Raw genomic sequence first — 18,037 nt, forward strand, 5'->3', positions numbered from 1 at the left:
CTGGTGCCATTGCTGGGAAGGGACCTCAGTCCCAGCTCAGGCAGTGCCAGTGAGACTGCCAGGCTGAAGGCAAGGAATGGCCAGGTCAGACAAGGAATCTTCCTTTACATCTCACTGGCCTTGGACAGGAACACTGTCTACCCTGGAGGACACACGTCCTTGAGGGCAGGCAGCCCCATGCTGCTCCCCTGGCTCCAGTGCCCCGGGAGGCAAAGGCTGCACTCACATCACGCCCATTACTGGGCCTAAATGCAGTTCCCAAGGTGAGCACTGAGCACTCCCGTGTCACCTCCAGCTGGGATTTGTAGTGTTCCAGTGCAATCTTTGGAGCGTCTAGAAAACCCAGGGTATCCTGCTCACCAAGACCAATGTACATTCAGCAGTTTACAAGACATCAGGCAACCAGGGTAATAATTAGCTATTACTTATTTGACCAAGCAGCAGATCTCCTCTATCTTGAGAAGATGTAGATTTCTTTTCTCTCAGGCTCTTGGTATTGCCAGCATTACTTCTTGGTCCTGTTCAGGCTGCAGATCTTCACCCCTAAAGGTGTTTATACCCCAGTATAAACGCAGAGCTATGTAAAGCATTGGTGGTGTTTGCTAAAAAAGTGGCTGTAGGAACAAATGTTCCTTAAACTCCAGCAACACAAACAAAAGAAAGAGCTTATTACTGCATTCCTATCTCCCATCCCAACAGCAACAGGCAACACCCTCCCCTTCCTCATTTGACACCTCTGATATTCCTGCAAACTCCTTCAGCTTTGTTTTCATAGAAATCATAGAATCACAGAATCCCAGACTGGTTTGAGATGGAAGGAACCTTAAAGGTCATCTCATTCCACCCCATCCCATGCACAGGTACACTTTATGCTAGACCATATTGCTCCAAGCCCCATTTGACCTGGCCTTAGGTGACAGAGACACATTTAAATCCCAGGTGTGAACCATGAGGCCTCAAGTTTAATAATGATTAAGGACTTAATTTGGGTACAACTTCAAATGTACGAAGTTTTCTCTTCACCCGCCAATGGTGTATTTTTCCTATATTTCAAACCGTGGATTTATTTACAAACTGAGAGCCAATAGCCTGTACAAGCCAATCTGTCCTTGTCCAGGGCACAAGTTTACATAACTGTATCCAGTGCATCTTCTGCTGCAATAGATGAAGGGCAGAGCTTATAAAGGGATGTAGTGAGCAGGATAAAACAGACAAAAATGAGAAGTAATGGGTTACAGCACAGAAATTGTAGGGCAACTAGAGGAGAAAAACTTCCCAGCAGCATAGTGGTGATGTTTAATAAAACCAGATTGTCCAGCTTTAAAAATAGAAAGGCTGCAACTCTAAAAGAGAACTTTAACCATTTATGGATAAGTGACAGCAACAGCCAGGGATGTTCAGGAGGTGGCACTACAGAGGTGTTCAGGGGTGTCTTCAGCTGTGTGATGCCCAGGGGTGACATTATTGCCTCTTCTGGAAGTTCTCCTTTAAAGACTCAACACCCAAGGCTATAAAGCCTCCTTGGTGCATCTCCCCACCTGCCATGGAGATACTTCATAGCCATGGGAGGTGCTCCAGGTGAGCCCAAGAGTCTGGGGAGACACTAGTGAGGACAGGCTGCTTGGGGGCTCCTTCCAGACCTCCCTCAAGCAGGAGGCACAGTGCCCAGGGCTGGAAAGCCTCGGAGAGGCATCTGTGACTTTCCAGAACAGTGGTAGAATGCACCCCACACACCAGAACAAGCTACAGCACATCCATCCACAGAAAGTGCTCATCTTGCAAGGCCTAAATGGGACTCCAGTCCTAAGCAGCAGCTATAACACTTCTTCCATAAGAACAACAATCCTTCCCCAGGGGCTGAAGCTTTGTTTCCCTTCCCGTGGACCAAACTCCCCAAATAAAACCTTCAGCTTCCCCTCAAGAACCAAACTTCTTCCTGCCCCATCCTTTAGTAAACCTTTCTTCCATCCCTTCCACTTCTCTTCCAGACTGTGATGCCATGCTCAGGCAGGAAGGTGGGAGATGGCTTCTCTGGAGATGGGGCTGGCAGGAGTAAAGACAGAATGCAGGAGTATGGTTTCTCCATTTTCCATGTATCTTACTGCGCTGGAATCAGTTCCTATCTTATCTGGAAATATGGGACGCAGCAGAAGCAGTTGTCAGGCCCCTGGAAAGCCACTGGGAGGACACCCTAGGAGAACAAATGGCTTCAAACACTCCAGAGGTTTAGCAAGAGAGTGGAAGAAGCTTTAGGTCCCACTGCAGTTTTCATTGTGCCCCACAGCTGGGAAATATGGGAAGTCATCCAGAGCCATGGATGCAGCTTAAATTCTTAAATTTTTAAGAGGCTGAATATGTGAATAGAAGCAAAAAAGGATCACAGATTTTGTGGCTTGATTCAATGCTTAACCCTGTGAAGGAATGCCTGTACGGACAGAGCTTGCGGGGGTTCCCTGGTATTCCAAGGCTCCTCTGGATCATCCTATGCCCACACATTGCCACCAGTGACACAATAGTTTATGGTGAGAGCAGTGTCTTTAACATTGCATCGAGTGATGGGAGGGAACAGTGAATCAAGGAATCACGAAATCATTTAGATTGGAAAAGCCCTTTAAGACAATTGAATCCAACTATTCCTCCAGCACTGGCAAGGCCTCCACTAACCGATGTCCCCAAGAGACACGTGCTTTTTGAGCAATTCCAGAGATGGTGATTCCACCACTGCACTGGGCAACTTGTTCTAGTGCCTGACCACCCTTTCAGTGGAGGAATTTTTCTTAATATCCAACATAAACCTGCCCTGGCACAACTTGAGGCCATTCCCTGTCCTCAGGAATGGTGAGTGCTGTGTGCTGTGTCCAGCAAAACCAATGCTCAGGTAGGGCTGTCACTGTTTTCTGAAACTTGGAAGATTAAAGGGTGAAAACGAGAGTCTGAACATTTCCTTGATTTAGAAGTTCTGCCTCATGACACACCCTGTGGTTTTCTCTATTGCATAATACTGCAAAGCGCCATTTGTTACACGAGAAGAGCTGTCAGCTCTCTGTTGAACTCAGACTTTTCTGTAAACACATCCTGTTCTTTTAACCAGGCAAGATTGTTTTGTCTGTAAATATGACAAGAATTGTATATGAAAATCGCTGTTCACTGCCTACAACACAAGATTAGATAAGGAAAAAAGTCAATAAGATGAAAGACTCAGAGGAATATTGAGGCAATTCCGACCAGTGCAACCAAAGTGTGAGTCCAGCCGGGTTGCAAAAACAGTTAGGCAACATGGTGTCCTCCAGTCTCCTCCAGATGCTTCTGTTGGAGCTCTCCAGACCACACCTTTCAACCTCCTTAATGCCCTCAGACCTCTTTTTTTCAGGTCTAGTCTCCTTCAACCTCCTCTGATAGGGTGCCACTGCTCTCCAGGACGCTCTGCTCCCACTTTGGTTATCTCCAGGTCCTTCCACTGTGGTCTGGACCCTCCCATCCTTTTGATATCATGGTGGACCACTCCAGACCCATTTTGGGATCTGGTAATGTGCAAGTCCCTGCTGATAAATCCCCATGGGAGGGGCATGGAGCGCCAGTGACACAGAGAAGCTCTTGTACAGCTCTTGGAAATAACTCCAGGAACCCAGGGAGGGCTTTGGATGTCTCAGGATGAGTCCCCAAAGCCAGCTCCCACCCAAACCAAGGATAGTGCTTCTAGGACTGCCTTCCAAATTGGATTTATGCTCCAAAGGAGAGGCCAAGTCACTACCAAACCTTGCTCAGCAAGCATTTCCTCTTGACAGCCACCTTTTCCTCCTTTCTCCAAATCCCCTGTTCCAAAAGCCCAAATGCAGGCAGAAACCTGGTGAGGACCACACAAGCCTGGAACATCTCCTCCCAGCTGCAGGACAGAACCTGCCAGGTCCATGGCTCAGGTTGCCTCCAAGAGCCATGTCTGGACATGTTGTCACAGAGGCAAAAAAGGGATACTGTGGGAAGAGGGGATGGAGAAGGCTGGGATATTTCCAGGCTAGAAAAGGCGATTGGGAACAGTTGTCCTGGGACAAGTTTCCTGTTGGATACAAGGAGATAAGACAGGACACAGACCTCCCACCATGTCCATGCCCCATGTCATCTCCCCTGATGTTGCGGCCAGTGCCCAGCTCCCATTCCCAGGGCTGCTGGGGTGCTCTGTGCAGGGCAGGTGGCAGCATGATCAGCAGTCCCTGAGCTGGATGTGAAGCAGGGATAGCAGCATCCATGTCCAGGATGGGACCAGGTCCTGTTGTGACCCTGGGCAGGGTTACAGCCAGGGGCTCTGCAGACATAGCCTGGGCAAGCTGCTGTGATGGCTGAGTGGTGAAGGCTTGAAATGGACTTGAAATCCTCTGGGGTTTCCCCATGCAGATTCAACTCCTGCTTGCAGAAAGAGTTTTACTGTCAGTCCCTGTCCCCCTGGCCCCGGGAGGGACAGACAGACACAGGGCAGTCACACTCCCTCGAGGGGACCCTGTGTTCCCATCCTGCCTCTGGCCCTGATCTCCAGGGACTCTTTACCTTTAGGAGGTGGTCAGGAGGGTGTTCAGAGGAGCAGCCCTGCAGCTCTTCTTATCACAGGAAGAAATCCTGCAATAGTGTCTTGGTTTGGAAAGACAGGAGTCTGCTAAGGAAGGCAGGAGCCTCCCCTGAAATGGAGAATGTAAACCCTCCCCACCCCTCCGAATTGCTATCATTTTAAATGAAGGGGCTCTCAGGCAAAGATATGGGAGCAGGAAATAACAGTTCTTTAATAGGGAAGAAAAAAAATAAAATAAACAATTCAGTCCACTGGAACAACACTGACAGAGTCAGAACCCAACCTGACACCCTGTGGGTCAGGGTGTTGGTGGTAGTCCGATTGAAAATGTGGCTGCAGTCCTCTGAAGTATCAGGTGTGGTTCTGCTGGAGCAAGGGGGATCTGTAGAGAAGGATGTGTTCTTCCTCTGAAGATCCAGTGGAGGAAAAGGCAGCTGCTGTTCCTCTAGAGAATCCTGTGGAGAAAAGCCGTGCTGGTGTTCCAGAATCTCAGAGTATATCAGGGTAGCAGTGCTTGGCTCCTCCCTCTGGGCGGAGCATCTCACAATGGGATGTTATAGTTCTTATCAGTCATGCACTGAAAGTCAATAGTCTGTTATCAGCAGGTGTCCCCTCCCGAGGGAGGTGTGAATGTGGTCACTCAAAGAGAGAGATAAGGCAAACTGCCCACTTGACAAAAGTAATCTGCCATACAGATGGTAATGGAAAACATCTTGCATGCCATCTTCAACAAATAGCATGTCCCCTCTCCATACTGCCTTGTCACCCTGTTCCCAACAGCTGTGTGATACTGTTTCCTGTGGATGTGTCACCCTGCTTGCTACCTGCTGTCACCCTGCTCCCTACAGAGGTGTCACCTTGCTTTCTATAAATGTGTCCCCCTGCCTTCTGCAACCCTTTGCCCAGCTCTCTGCAGCTGTGTCACCCTGCTCCCAAAAGCCCATCACCCTGCTCCCTACAGCCATCACTCTGCAGTGACAGACTGAACTTTGTTAGAGCCCTGTGATTTATTGTCACTGATAGCCAGAGACTAATGCCTCAAATGTTTTAAAGAGATAAGGGCAAAGGCTGATAAGAAGCAGATTCTGGAGGGGCAGGGTAATGTTTTTTATCATGCCAATTCCCTCCCTTCCAACGACTCCTGACTGGCACAACAAAGCATTTGGGAGATTTGGGAGAAATGGGGCCAAATTGTGGCCATGGCATTGGAAGGGGACATAAACCACCACAGTGCCCAGTATTGCATCAGACAGTGTAAAACCCCTCCCTGGGGTAGGTATGGGGGCACTGGCTCGTGAGCCCCCTGCATCCCTGTCGCACCCTGCTCCCCACACCCCACCACAGGGGTATTACCCCACTGGCAGCTGCTGCCTGATGGCGCTGGGAGGACAGGAGGCTGCTGCCACCCCCCAAAATTCGTGCCACCCTGACCCAGCCCCACACACTGGGACCTTCTGAACCCTGAACTGAACTCCAGGAGCTGTTCCAGGACAGCACAGCCACCCAGGAAAAGACTGGGACCTGTGGTGGCTGCAGGAACCCCTTCCCTGGCTGGGACTTGAACCCAGGCCGCAGCAGTGAGAGTGTGAAAATCTGACCACTAGACCACCAGAGATGAGTGGTGACCACCAGGGGGGAGTGGTGACCACCAGAGATGAGTGGCCAACACTAGAATGACCCGCTGCTGGCATCAACCAAGCCCTGAAGGGACAGGTACCCTTGCTCCCCGCAGTTAAAGGAGAGGACCAGAGAGGATGGATTTCACAGCCTTTCTGGGGGAATTGGCAGGGATGTCTGTGTCATCAGGAAGCCCCTCTGTGCAAGGGGACCCCATCCTGCAGGCCAGGGAAGCAGGAGATGGTAGTGCCATGACTCTGACCACCATCAAAGGCAGGTTTGGGGAAGGCAGTGACAGCAAATGGTTCAGGAAAAAGTGTAGCAGCCTCTGGAGGTTCACCAGGGAGGTTTTCCTGCTGCTACTGGATCATTGCCCCCTTGGGGCTGCTGTGCACTGCCAGGCTCATGTGACATACACCACACTGGGCACAGTGTCATGGACACAACAATACTGACCCCCAGTGCACAGCCCGAGCTTCCCCAGAGTCACCTGGGAGAACAGCAGTGCACATACAGGCTGAGTGTCAGGAGAGCCTTTCCTGGGCAAGGGTAAATGATCTGAGCCCTGGTGCTGGGCAGGGAGTGTATCTGGAGCCCCATTCCTGCTAGTTTTACAGTAATCTGGTCATCTTGTTTGTCTTGAGAAAATAGCTGGTTGTGGCCAGCTTTTGGAACCTAATCTGGAGCTGTGAAGAGCAGGTAAGCAGTTGGTGATTCTCTTTTATAGGGAGTCCTTAGGGGGAGTAGAGATTTCTGTCTTCCTTTGTCCCACGGAAAGGGAACAAAAAGTGACTTCCTGATGAACAGAGAGATGGAGAGGGGCTGGAAAAGGTCCCCCCACTCCCCAAGGATTTGCTACCAGCAAAGACAGGGCATTGCAGAGCTGCAGACCCCTGCTCAGGACAAAAAGCACAAGGGAGAGCCCAGGGCTCAAGGAGACAGTACAAGTGTCACCTCTGCCTGCAGCTCCCAGCACAGCAGGGCTCTGATTCAAGGGGAAGGAGCACTGACACAGAGGATGGAGCTCCTGGGCTGTGTGCAGAGAGGAGACCCCAAGAGGGGAGCATGGGTGCGTCTCCAGGGCTCCTCAGCTGAGGGATGACCCGTGGCTGAGGTGGAGGTGGGTGGAAGGGCTCCAGGAACGCTTCCCGTGGAGGACAGCAGAGGGCCGGGTGCTCCTTGGATGCTTGCATGTGGTTGGGAGGGGAAGTAAATGGACAGAGAGAAAACCTCCCTGGCTTTCAGGGATCGAGGCACACAGATTGCAGACACCTCCCTGTGCTTTGCCTTGTGCCATGAAGCTCCAAAAAATGGTCTGTGCAGCTCCCGTCTCCATCTGAGGCCAGACCCCACCATGGTGCGCCTCTGCAGCCCTTCCATGATCTGGTCAGAAGGTCCGGGTGGGACTCTGGGCATCCCCCAGCCCCCGGTCCCTGTGGTGCCACAATCTCCTCTCAAGTTCCCCTTCAGAACCTGGTGGATCCCAGCTGCCACCTTTGCCAACACCTTTCCTTGGGGAGCTGCCCTTCAAGGAGAAGGAGAAGGCAAAGGAAGGCAGCTTTGGGGAATGTGGCTTGGAGAAAGGATGGACCTACAACAAATGACTTGGCATCTTTCCAAACCTCTGACATCTCTGCTCTGACGGCCAGGGCTGCAGAATGCACCTTCAAAAATCCTGCACAGGGCAAAGCCCCTGAGTGAGGGGCAAGGCTGGGCTGTGTGATGATCCTACGGGATTGTGCCAGTCCTTGGGCATGTGTGGGACAGGGAAGGGGGAGGCTGTGCAGGGCTGAGAAGTCACACCTCGCTGTGAGAGCAATAATCAGATGTCATGGTTTCGGTTGCCTTTACCAGCCATGACAGAACGTGAGCTCTGGCTGCCTTGCGGTTGGGAGACCAGAATCTTTCTGTGGTTTCTGAGATCTTGATCTGGCCCTATCACATATTGTGTCACAGGCAGTAACAGTTCCTTCATCTGCCAGCAGATCTGGGAACACCAAACAGGTTCATTTGCATGTCCCAAGGCAGGACAGTCTCCATCTCTGCCACCTACCACAGGTGACTGGCAGGTGACACAGCACAGCAGCTGCTTTTGGAGCCCTTTGTAGGGCCATGTGGCAAGGCAGGTGTGGGACATAAAAATAGACTTTTTCTACAGGCACTGCTCCTTGGAAAGAGAAATCCCAGCCCCAGGATCAGCCTTGGGGCAGTGGGGATGAGGCTCAGCACAAAATGCAGTGGTTGTTGTTGTGCTGAGAAGATGAGGGTGATCCCACTGCCTTACTTTACACCCTACATGGATCTGGGGCATAAGAAATGCTCACATCAATTAGCCAGACCAATTCTGGAATACAATATGATGGTAGCAATAAATAATCCGTCTCCCCATCTCTGACAGGAAGAGTCCCTTGGCAAATTCCAGCTGAGGTTGTGTCCTTTGCAAAGCCTGAATACCTGCAGCACATTGCTGTGCTGCCCCAAAATGCCACCACTATGTGTCTGTGACAACCCCATGATGTCAGGCACTTGGTTCAGCTCCAGCTCCTGCTCATGAAGAGTCCTCAGGGTCCTCAGGACAGCAGCTGGATGCCTCCGGGGAGGATGACTGGGAAAAACCATGGGCTCCTGACCACCCCAGCAGGGTCCCTGGCACAACCCTGGAGACCCTCCTGCAGCCCTGGTCCCCACCCATGGGGACACTGTAGTGGAGGGTACACTGGGAAGGTTCTGAGTGCCCCCACAGACCCATGAGGCCAGTGGGGGAGAAGGAGAATGGCAGCAGAGCAGCCCTTCTCTGCAGCTCTGGGGACAAGGGTCAGTGAGGAAATCTGGGAAACACGAGCTTGTGGCACCTTGTGAGCAGCATCTGGGCTGGAAAACACCCAGAGGAACCATGGGCTGTGAGCTGGCAAAATGGGGGCCAGTCACAAAGTAGAGAGATGGAAAAAGGGGAAATGCTCCCTGGAACATCCTGGGAACCCATCATGTCACGGCAAGGGCAGTGCCAGGGGCCTCTGTGCAGTCCATGCCATGATCTCCATGACTGTAAGTGGGCACCAGAGACTGGAGTCTCTTGGTCCATCTCAACTCCCTGGGCTGGGGAAGCTCCTGCTCTGCCCTCTGCATCCCACCTTGAACCAAACCCATTGGCACTTGGAGAAGATGCTCTTTGTAGAGTTAGAACATCCAGGCAGGATTCCCAGTCAAGCCCAGCCCCTACTGGGATTGTTGGGAGGGGTTTGGAGGGCACAGCCCCACACTGGAAGCACAGCACTGAGAATTCTGTGCTTGATGGTGTGCCAAGGCTGCCAGCCTGGATCTACAGCCAGTCTCCAGACTGAGTGTTCCTGCTGCCCATGCTGCCCTCACTGACCCCCTGTATCCACCCTGGACATTTCCCAGACCCACCACTGGAGAAGGGACCCCTTGGTGGAGCCTGCACCTTCCATTTGAGATTCTGAGCACCCCTGACCCCCAGACCTGGTTCCTTGAAGATGAGACTGAGCTGGGTCCTCCTGGTGCTTTTGTGGGGATGCTGGGGTGACTTTGATAAGCAGAGTTGATTTGGATGATGCAAATGTGAACCTGCTGCTCAAGGGTGGTTTCATATCCTGTCTTGGTCACTGGAGGCTGATTTGCTCACACTTACCTCCCTTCACACAAAGGCTATTCTGCTACTTCCTCAGCCAGCTGTTTCTTTTTTTTTTTTTTCTTCAGTATTTCTGAGGCAAAGGTGCCATGACATCAGCTCTATTATGTTTTGGAAATTGCATGTTTGCCTTCAAATCTGACTGACTGGCCACTGTCCCTATAAAAAGCAAGGACTAAGCCAGCACCTCACAAAAGGCACAGGAGGAACCTGCTCTGATCCTGCCTCTGCTTATCCCTGTCCAGGATGAACATCTCCACACTCTGCCTCTCCATCATCCTGGTTGCTGACCTCTTTTCTCAGGCCCTTCCTGCTCCATGTGAGTACAGCATCCCTCTGCTCTCCTGGGGTGGACTTTTGCTCTGACTGCCTGTAATTTGGAGCAGAACTCACAAAAGTCAGCTGCAAGTGTTGGAAACCTGTTTGAACAACTTCTCCTGATTTATTTTGACTGGTCTTCCTTTCTAATATCCTTTTATTTTAGGGATGAATTTTACTGGTATAAAAGTTTCCAGGTTTCCTCTCCCCTCATTTTCTTCCTGGCCTTTAGGAGTGGACACAGGGTAACAATAGGGATTTTTACCCTGGATGTTATTGTAAAACATTTAACAAACAAACCTAGCAATATTTTTTATCAAGCTTCTCTGTTCACAGCAATTTCTTGCTGATTTTTAGGGAAAACAGGGGGAGAAGGGACAGTTCAGCTGATTAAGGAGGTGGTTGCCTGTGCTCTCAGCCAGGAATGTGCAATTTATTGAGTAATGGTCTCAGGCTGGATTTCCTGATCTCTTCCAGTGGGGTCCGACATGGCTTTATGCTGCTTCAGCTACATCTCACGAAAGCTGCCTCAGAGTCATGTGCAGGAGTATTTCTACACCAGCAGCAAGTGCTCTCAGCCAGCAGTTGTGTAAGTACCAGCATTGGGCCCTGAGGGGAGGCTCTGCCAGCCTTTGGGCTCCTGGCTTCACATCTAACAGGGCCAGGAGCAGGATGCTGTGAGGCATCATACCTGGGGAAAGGGAGCAGCCGCCCAGGTCCCATGTGCAGTTTGTAAGCCCTCACCCTCCTCAACTGAGAAATAAGTGGTCCCTTGGTCTCCTTGGACTGTCCTGATGCTGTGAATAAGGCATGGGAAGGAGGTCAGGAGACAGCAGGACCTTCCAGAGTTTGATGAACTCAATCCACACAACATTCCACACTGCACCTGGGCTCACCTCTGCATAGGACAAGGGGACAAATATCTGAGCATGGTAGGGTCTCCCAAAGGACCCTGATCTCCCCCTGGGTTTTAGCACACTCTGGAGCTCGAGGATGCTTGAGAGTTTGTGAGAGATGACCCAATAACATGACCCCAGTCCCTGATGCTCCTTTTCTCCCTGAACTCATGACTCGCCAGGTTTGTGACCAGGAAGAAGCGGGAGATCTGTGCTAACCCTGATGCCAGGTGGGTGAAGGAATACGTGAACAGCCTGGAGCTGCAGTGAGCCCTGGAAGCTGAGAAGTCCTGCCAGACCACCCATGAGAGTTTGGCACAGACCTAGAAATGCTACTGCCGAGCACCAGGACCTGCTGAGCCACCTTAGGATCCTGGAAGTTTGTTTTGCCTTGCAAAAGTGTCATTTATCCACAATAATTCAGCTACACTTAGGGCAAACGTGATGCTGAAGACCTCTTGGCCTTGCAGACCCATCTTGGGGTGCCCTGCTGTGTGATGTGGCTAAACTGAGCCCCATCTTGTGCCTCCACTGCTAGAATGGGAGGGGGATTTAATCCCAGAGCTATTTGTGGGTTGGAATTAGCTCTGAGTGCTGTTTTATGAGCTCAGGATGAATTTTCCTACTGAATTTTGTAACGGTGCAGTAGATGATGCAAGATCTGTCCCTAGAGAAGGAAGTGGTACCCTCGTTACTTACAGGATGCTTGTTGTGGAACCACAGTGTTCAGCCTTATTCTCAAATTGCTGTTTTGTGCTGGTGCCAATGAATAAAGCTGTTTTCTCTCTGTGTCATCATTGGTTGTTCCCCTCCTGTTTGGAAAATGGGGACCCCACTACAACTATTTTCGGAGATGTAGGAGAAAAACCCAACTTCTCAGCTGGAAGTGCCCCAGCCTTCTTAGGTCGAAAAGCCTTCCCTTCTGCTTGGCCTCCCTGATCCCAGCACCACAGCAGCATCAGCCCCAGCACCTCCCACACTTCCCAGTCCCTGCCCTTATGCGGAGCCAGAAGTTCTTCCCAGCCCTCTCGCCCATCATATCATAGCCAAGGCTGGGAGCTAGTGGGGCTGTGCCACTGCAGATTTGGCAAAGGAATGCCTGGAAATCTCAGGGTGGGGATTCAAGGGTGTCTCTGTGGTGAGAGGAAAGGGGGATGGCCAGGACTACATCCCTGGCACAGGCTCCTTTGGAATGCAGCCTGAGCCAGGCTTAACTCTTGGGATACTCTGTTAATGTTTATTGCAAGACAAGCACCAATTCACTGTTGTTCTGCAGCTTCCTGGGGCAGGAAACAAGATTTTGTTTTAAAAAGCACAGAGTAAAACCAACAAAAGCATTTTATCAGCCTGCGGTTGACACTTAAAACTGGCTGGTAACTTTGCGGGCAGAAAATGAGACTGCTGGTCCCACCTCCCTGCTGGACCTCTGCAGGGGATGGGAACAATTCGGGCTGTGTCCCTCAGAACTGGGACAGAAAACCAGTGTGAGGTAAACTGTCTGTAAAACAGCCCGAAGCCCCGTTGGTGCCACAGTGGTCTGCAGATGCTCAGATTGTCTCCTGACCTCTCCTTGCTCATCATCACCTCTGCCCAGGGCAGGGGCAGACTCTCCATCCCTGGAGGAATTTAACAGATGTGTGGATGTGGCACTTAGGGACATGGGTTAGGTAGGGGTGGTCTTGGCAGTGCTGGGGGAATGGCTGGAGCCACCATCCTGGACGTCTTTTCCAACCTTAGTGATTCTATGGTTCTGGGTGGGTGGACTCACCTGGAGCAGAGCAGGATTAGGAAAGAAAAGCAGAAACAAGGAGAGAAACAAGGCTCAAGCAGAGAGACCTTCAAGTTCCCACCAGGACTTGGGCAGATTCACAGACCATGTTTGTACTTAGCCCGATCCATCCAGCCCCCACTTTCCACAGGGTAGCACCAAGGATGGGATGTATAAATGGGTGTGTTTAGAAGAAAGGATTCTTGGACGAAGTGGCCAGTGCAAATTGAAAAGACAGAAATTGAAGAGGCTGAGGTGTGAGGCCAAGATCAAACCATCAGTTCTCCAGGAGTGGCAGTGAGAGGCCATGCCAGGATGTTCGTTATGGGTTTGGGAGCAGTGACCAGCCAGGAGAAAATGTGGACACTGGGACTGAGGGTGTCCCTGGCACCTTTCTCCTCCCAGGGCTTCTTCAAGTGAAGCTGGGAGAGAGAGAACAGCCACAGGGTTCATGTTCTCAAAAACGCCAGAGAAAACCAGGCTATCCAGTGTTTTGCCCATGGAACCATGAAGGTCTTCTGATCTCCTGATGCCTTCTGCTACTGCAGGCAGGGAAGGAAACGTTCCCTAAGTCCTGCAACTGGAAACTGAAACCAGAAAGGCTTGAGAGGGAAATTCCCACAAGTGCCTGCGCACACAGCCAGGGACTGTCCTGGGGGGAGGCAGCTACAGCACTGGATGATCCAGCCTCTCCAGCCTGTCCCTGCATCCTGGGCATGGGATAAACCTCAGTACTCCCCTCAACTTCCCTTTCTCCATCACCTCTCAGCTCACAGTCCCAGAGCAGGGACAATTTGGGGCTCCTGTAGTTGCTCTGCAGTGCCAAACTTGGGGTTGGGATGTCCTCAGGGGTAGAGGAGACATCCAGCACCCCATTCCTGGGATCTTCACCTGCTCCTGTCCATCCACCAATCACTCTGCTCCACGGTTTCACAGCACAGTGAGGTAGCCACACTCAGGATACACCCCCTGCAGATTTTCACCTCTCCATGTATGGCCCAAGAACCATCTCTTGGGACACAGGATGGTCCTGGGCTGGGCTGCCCTTGACTGGGATGCTGTTCCTTGGGTGTTCATGACCCTCTTGACTACAGACGGCTTTCCTGCCCAGAAAACACAAGACTAGAGAGAAATCACAAGACAATACAGAGGTGCTTTCCCAGCCTCAGAGTTGCCAAATCTGACTTATAACTGCAGGGGAAAAAAATAAACACTAAGAGAAAGCTTTTTTTTTGCTTTAGGAAGAAGATGTGGGCAAGGCTAGGCCAACTCTGGAGTATGCTGTGGGGGCAGTTGAAGGGGGTCTGTAAGAAGGATGGGAACAAAACTTTTACAAGGGCCTGTTGCTGTAGGTCAAAGAGGAGTGGTATTACACTGAAGGAGGTCAGTTTAGAATGGGCATTGGGAAGAAATTCTTTCCTGTGAGGGTGGTGAGGCCTGGGCACAGGGTGCCCAGAGATGCTGTGGCTGCCCCAGCCCTGGAAGTGTCCAAGGCCATGTTGGACAGGGCTTGGACCATGAAAGTCCAGTAGAAGGTGTCCCTGCCCACAGCAGGGGTGGAATGAGATGAGCTTTAAGTCCTTTATACCCAAATCCTTTTGGGATTTCTTCACGGAGTGAAGATGTCAAGGAACTCTGAGCATGATCTCCATGGACAAGGTGTGCCCCGCACTGTGCCTTTGGGCACCTGCTCCTTCCTATCCATGTTCCCATGGAAAGCTGCATCCTGAGAACAACTGCAGCAGGTTTTCTGCTGGCTGTTTTACCCCTACAGCAAGAGCTGGACCTTTCCCCTTGTTCTACAGGTGGGAAAGTGAGGAACAACCCCCATTGGGGTAGTCAGAATGAAAGATGGGGTCCCTGTCCCTCTCCATCACTGCTGGTCTCAATGCTGCACACCCAAGTATCAGTTTGATGTGGGGTGTGTGGAGCTGGGAGCAGCAAATGTGTGCGACATGCCTGGGAGTGTAGAGAGCAGATTCACGAATGTAAAAGTCCCCCATGTGGGCATAAACACTTCTAATTCTGTAGAGGATGTGGGGACTGGGGGTGTGTGTTGTGGGGGAATGAGGTTTTGGAGGCTGTTCCTGAGTCTGCAGTATGGAAACTTTATGGGTTTGCCTCAAACCATTTTCCATCTTCATGTGTCCTATAGAGGCTCAGATGGCTCAGAGGTTTGTTCTGTGTGTGCTGGTGAACACCACACAGAGGCATGTAAAAGGGGAAAAGCAAAGGTTTTCTCCAAATTCTTTATTCTCCAGAATCACGAGTTGACATGTATAAACCAGGGTTTCCCATCATCCAACATTGGGTCACCTTCCTAGAAATACCCTCCCTGTCACCCTCCTATAAATAATTTAATCATCCACAGAAAAAAAAGGACTGACTGCCCCATATGATGATTTCTTAAATAACTTCAAATAATACAACAGCCAAGGTGCAGTCCCATGGGCCTGGGGTTGGGGCAGAGGGATGAGGCTGAAACCTGCTCTGTGCAAGCCAAGGATGAGCAGCAGCCCCAAACACAAGGTGCCCTTCCAGCAGTCCCTTGGGGACACCTGCAGATGCTCCTGTGGCTCCTCTTGTCCCAGGGTCCTGCTCCATGGCTGGAGCTCAGGATAACGTGACTTGTCCATGACAGTAGCTACTCTTGCCACACTGCTTCACTCAGTACTGCTCCAAAATTCTCAGGTAGCTTTGGACCCAGGTGTTTTCAGGATTGGCACAGACCTGGCGGCCTTCCTTTGTGACAAACCTGTGGAACAGGGATGGGACATGTTAGATCTCCACTCATACCTGCTTCCCAGGAGAGCCTGGATCCCAGCTCTGAGCATTGCAAGAAGTTTTGCCCTGTGCTGATGCTGAAGGCAGCAGCTGGCCGTGATGCTCGCCACTGCCATCCCTTTCCTCACACTGCTTCCTCCACTCCTGCAGGAGCATCCCTGGGAATCCCCCCACGAGCATCCCCAGCAATCCCTGTGAGAGCCCTTTCTCCTTGGTATTCCCCTCTCCCTGCTCTGTTCCTACAGCCCCCCTTGCAGTGCAGAGCTGGTCACTCACCCCCCGGTGCTGTCCCTGCCCTGTCCCATGCTGGCACTCACACGATGCCTGGCTGGGGGCAGCTGCTGCTGGTGCTGTAATGGCGCTGGATGAGCTTCCGTGGGAGCCTGTGCTGGCTGTATGTGAAACAGCAGACTGGGATCTCGAGTCCAGCTAGAAGAGGCAAAGGAAGACAATGTGAGCTCTGGGACCTGTGCTGGCAGGGAAGGTAGTGAGAAATTAGAGAATAATTAAGGTTAAAATGGACATTGGGGATCATCTGGTCCAATGCCCTGAGCAGACTCAAGGTGCTGTGAGATTCTCACTCTGCCATTGCTCAGAGCTTCACTTCCACAACTCCTCCAGCCCCAGGAGGGCTCAATTCTAACCAGGAATAACTCTGAGCCCAGGTTGGATGGATGGGTGGATGGATGCATGGAGGGTGGATGGATGGATGGATGGATGGATGGATGGATGGATGGATGGATGGATGGATGGATGGATGATTTTCTGATTCCAGGGTTCCTTACATGCAGTTGATCTCTGGGCGGAGTGAAGAATGGCAAAAATGCTGAAAAATTCTCACTTATCTGTCATGGGAGCTCAATGGAGAAATAATATGGAAGGTTCATATCTGTTCTCCCTTCACAAATGAAAAAGCAGGACTCACCTGGGCCAGAGAAAGTTTGGGAGAAGGAGGCTGAAATGAGGAGAAGAGCCAATCCAGCTGCAGAGACCTTCATCTTTCCGTTGGGTGAGGGCTGCCAGGGCAGGAGCAGAAGCTCTGAAAGATGCAGCTCAGTGTGCAACAGCTGGATTCATCCCTCTTTTAAAAGGGAGTCCTGGAGGCAGCTGGGAGCAGCCGAAATGGAAATTCCAAGATGATGATAAAGGATGACATGAAAGTGAAACAGCTGAAGGGAATTAGAGGGAACAGAAAAAAGCGAGGTAGAATGGAATATGGTCCCTCACAATGCCAAGTGACTCAGCATTCATTTTTGCTTTATTCAAATCAAAAGGAAACTAGAATGTGCCAAGTGACCTGGTCACAAAAAGGAGAATGGTCCCACTGGACTGCAGAGGGGGTTTCCCTATGAGGCTGTGTAGGGAAAGACAAGGCTTGCCTAGGATTACGCAGCTCTGGAAAAACCCCAACAGGCAGCACAAAGTGCTCTCGTGCCGTTGTGTGCTGGATGTTTGCCAGAGACTGCTGAGCTGCTGTCCCAGAGCTCAGGGGTAGCTGCACTGAGGGCTCTGTGCCACCCAAAGCACTCAGCCTGCCCTCCCCACACCCGCATGGCTGGCACAGAGCTGAGGCTGGAATTCATCCAGCCCAGTCCCTGGAGATGCTGCCCAGGACCATGTCTGGTGGGCTGTGAGACTCCACAGCCTCTCTGGACAGCCTGCTTCAGAGTGCAATAAAGTTTTATCTGGTGTTTAAATAGGATTTCTTGTTGCCCCTTGTCCTGTTAGTGGCCACCGCTGAGAGTTGGGCTGCATCTACTTTGCTCCACATACATTGGTAAGAATCCTCTGAGCCCTCTCCATCCTGAGCTGTACCAGCATCTCCTCCCCGAAGAAATGCTACTATTTCTTCATCATCTCTATGGCCCTTTGCTGGACTGTCTCAGTATGTCCATACATCTCTAATCCTGGGGAGTCCAGAACTGGACCCAGCACTTGAGGAACAGACTCACCAATGCTTAGAAGAGGGGAAGGGTCCCCTCCTTCAACCTGCTGTCAGTGCTCCTCCTCATGCAGCCCAGGAGCCTGATGGAATTTTGGTGGCAAGGGAATATTGCTGCTCACGTCCAGCCTGGTGCCCACCAGGAGCCACAGGTCCTTTTGTGCCAAACTGCTTTCCAGCTGGTCAGCACTGCCATATACTGGTGCCTGGAGATGTTCCTTCACGGGGTCAGGACTTTGCACTTCTTTTTGAGCTTCATGAGATTCTTCATCCTGATGAGGTCTCCATGGTTTTCACACAGGCCAAAAGTGATAAGACAAGAGGGAACAGCTTTAAATTTAAAAAAAGGGAGATTAAATATTAGCAAGGAATTCTTCTCTGTGAGGGTAGTGAGACCCTGGAGCAGCTTGCTTCCAGGGAGAAGCGGTGGCTGCCCCCTCCCTGGAAGTGTCCAAGGCCAGGCTGGATAGGCCTTGGAGCAGCCTGGGATAGAGGAAAGTGTCCC

General features: G+C 51.3%; 2 protein-coding genes across 2 annotated transcripts; one reads left to right on the forward strand and one right to left on the reverse strand.

Annotated features, from left to right (window-relative positions):
• Positions 1-10,070: 10,070 nt before the first annotated feature.
• Positions 10,071-11,308, forward strand: LOC115911600 (C-C motif chemokine 5-like). Its single transcript, XM_030962682.1, has 3 exons — positions 10,071-10,143; positions 10,620-10,731; positions 11,221-11,308. The coding sequence occupies exons 1-3, from the start codon at positions 10,071-10,073 to the stop codon at positions 11,306-11,308; spliced, it is 273 nt and encodes a 90-aa protein (XP_030818542.1).
• Positions 11,309-15,473: 4,165 nt separating this feature from the next.
• Positions 15,474-16,593, reverse strand: LOC115911764 (C-C motif chemokine 4 homolog). The gene is made up of 3 exons (XM_030962960.1): positions 16,516-16,593; positions 15,908-16,019; positions 15,474-15,561 (listed from the first exon to the last, which is right to left on the reverse strand). The coding sequence occupies exons 1-3, from the start codon at positions 16,586-16,588 to the stop codon at positions 15,474-15,476; spliced, it is 273 nt and encodes a 90-aa protein (XP_030818820.1). The 5' UTR covers positions 16,589-16,593.
• Between the last annotated feature and the right edge of the window lie 1,444 nt (positions 16,594-18,037).

The sequence above is a fragment of the Camarhynchus parvulus genome, chromosome 19, assembly GCF_901933205.1.
Source record: "Camarhynchus parvulus chromosome 19, STF_HiC, whole genome shotgun sequence".
NCBI lineage: Eukaryota > Metazoa > Chordata > Aves > Passeriformes > Thraupidae > Camarhynchus > Camarhynchus parvulus.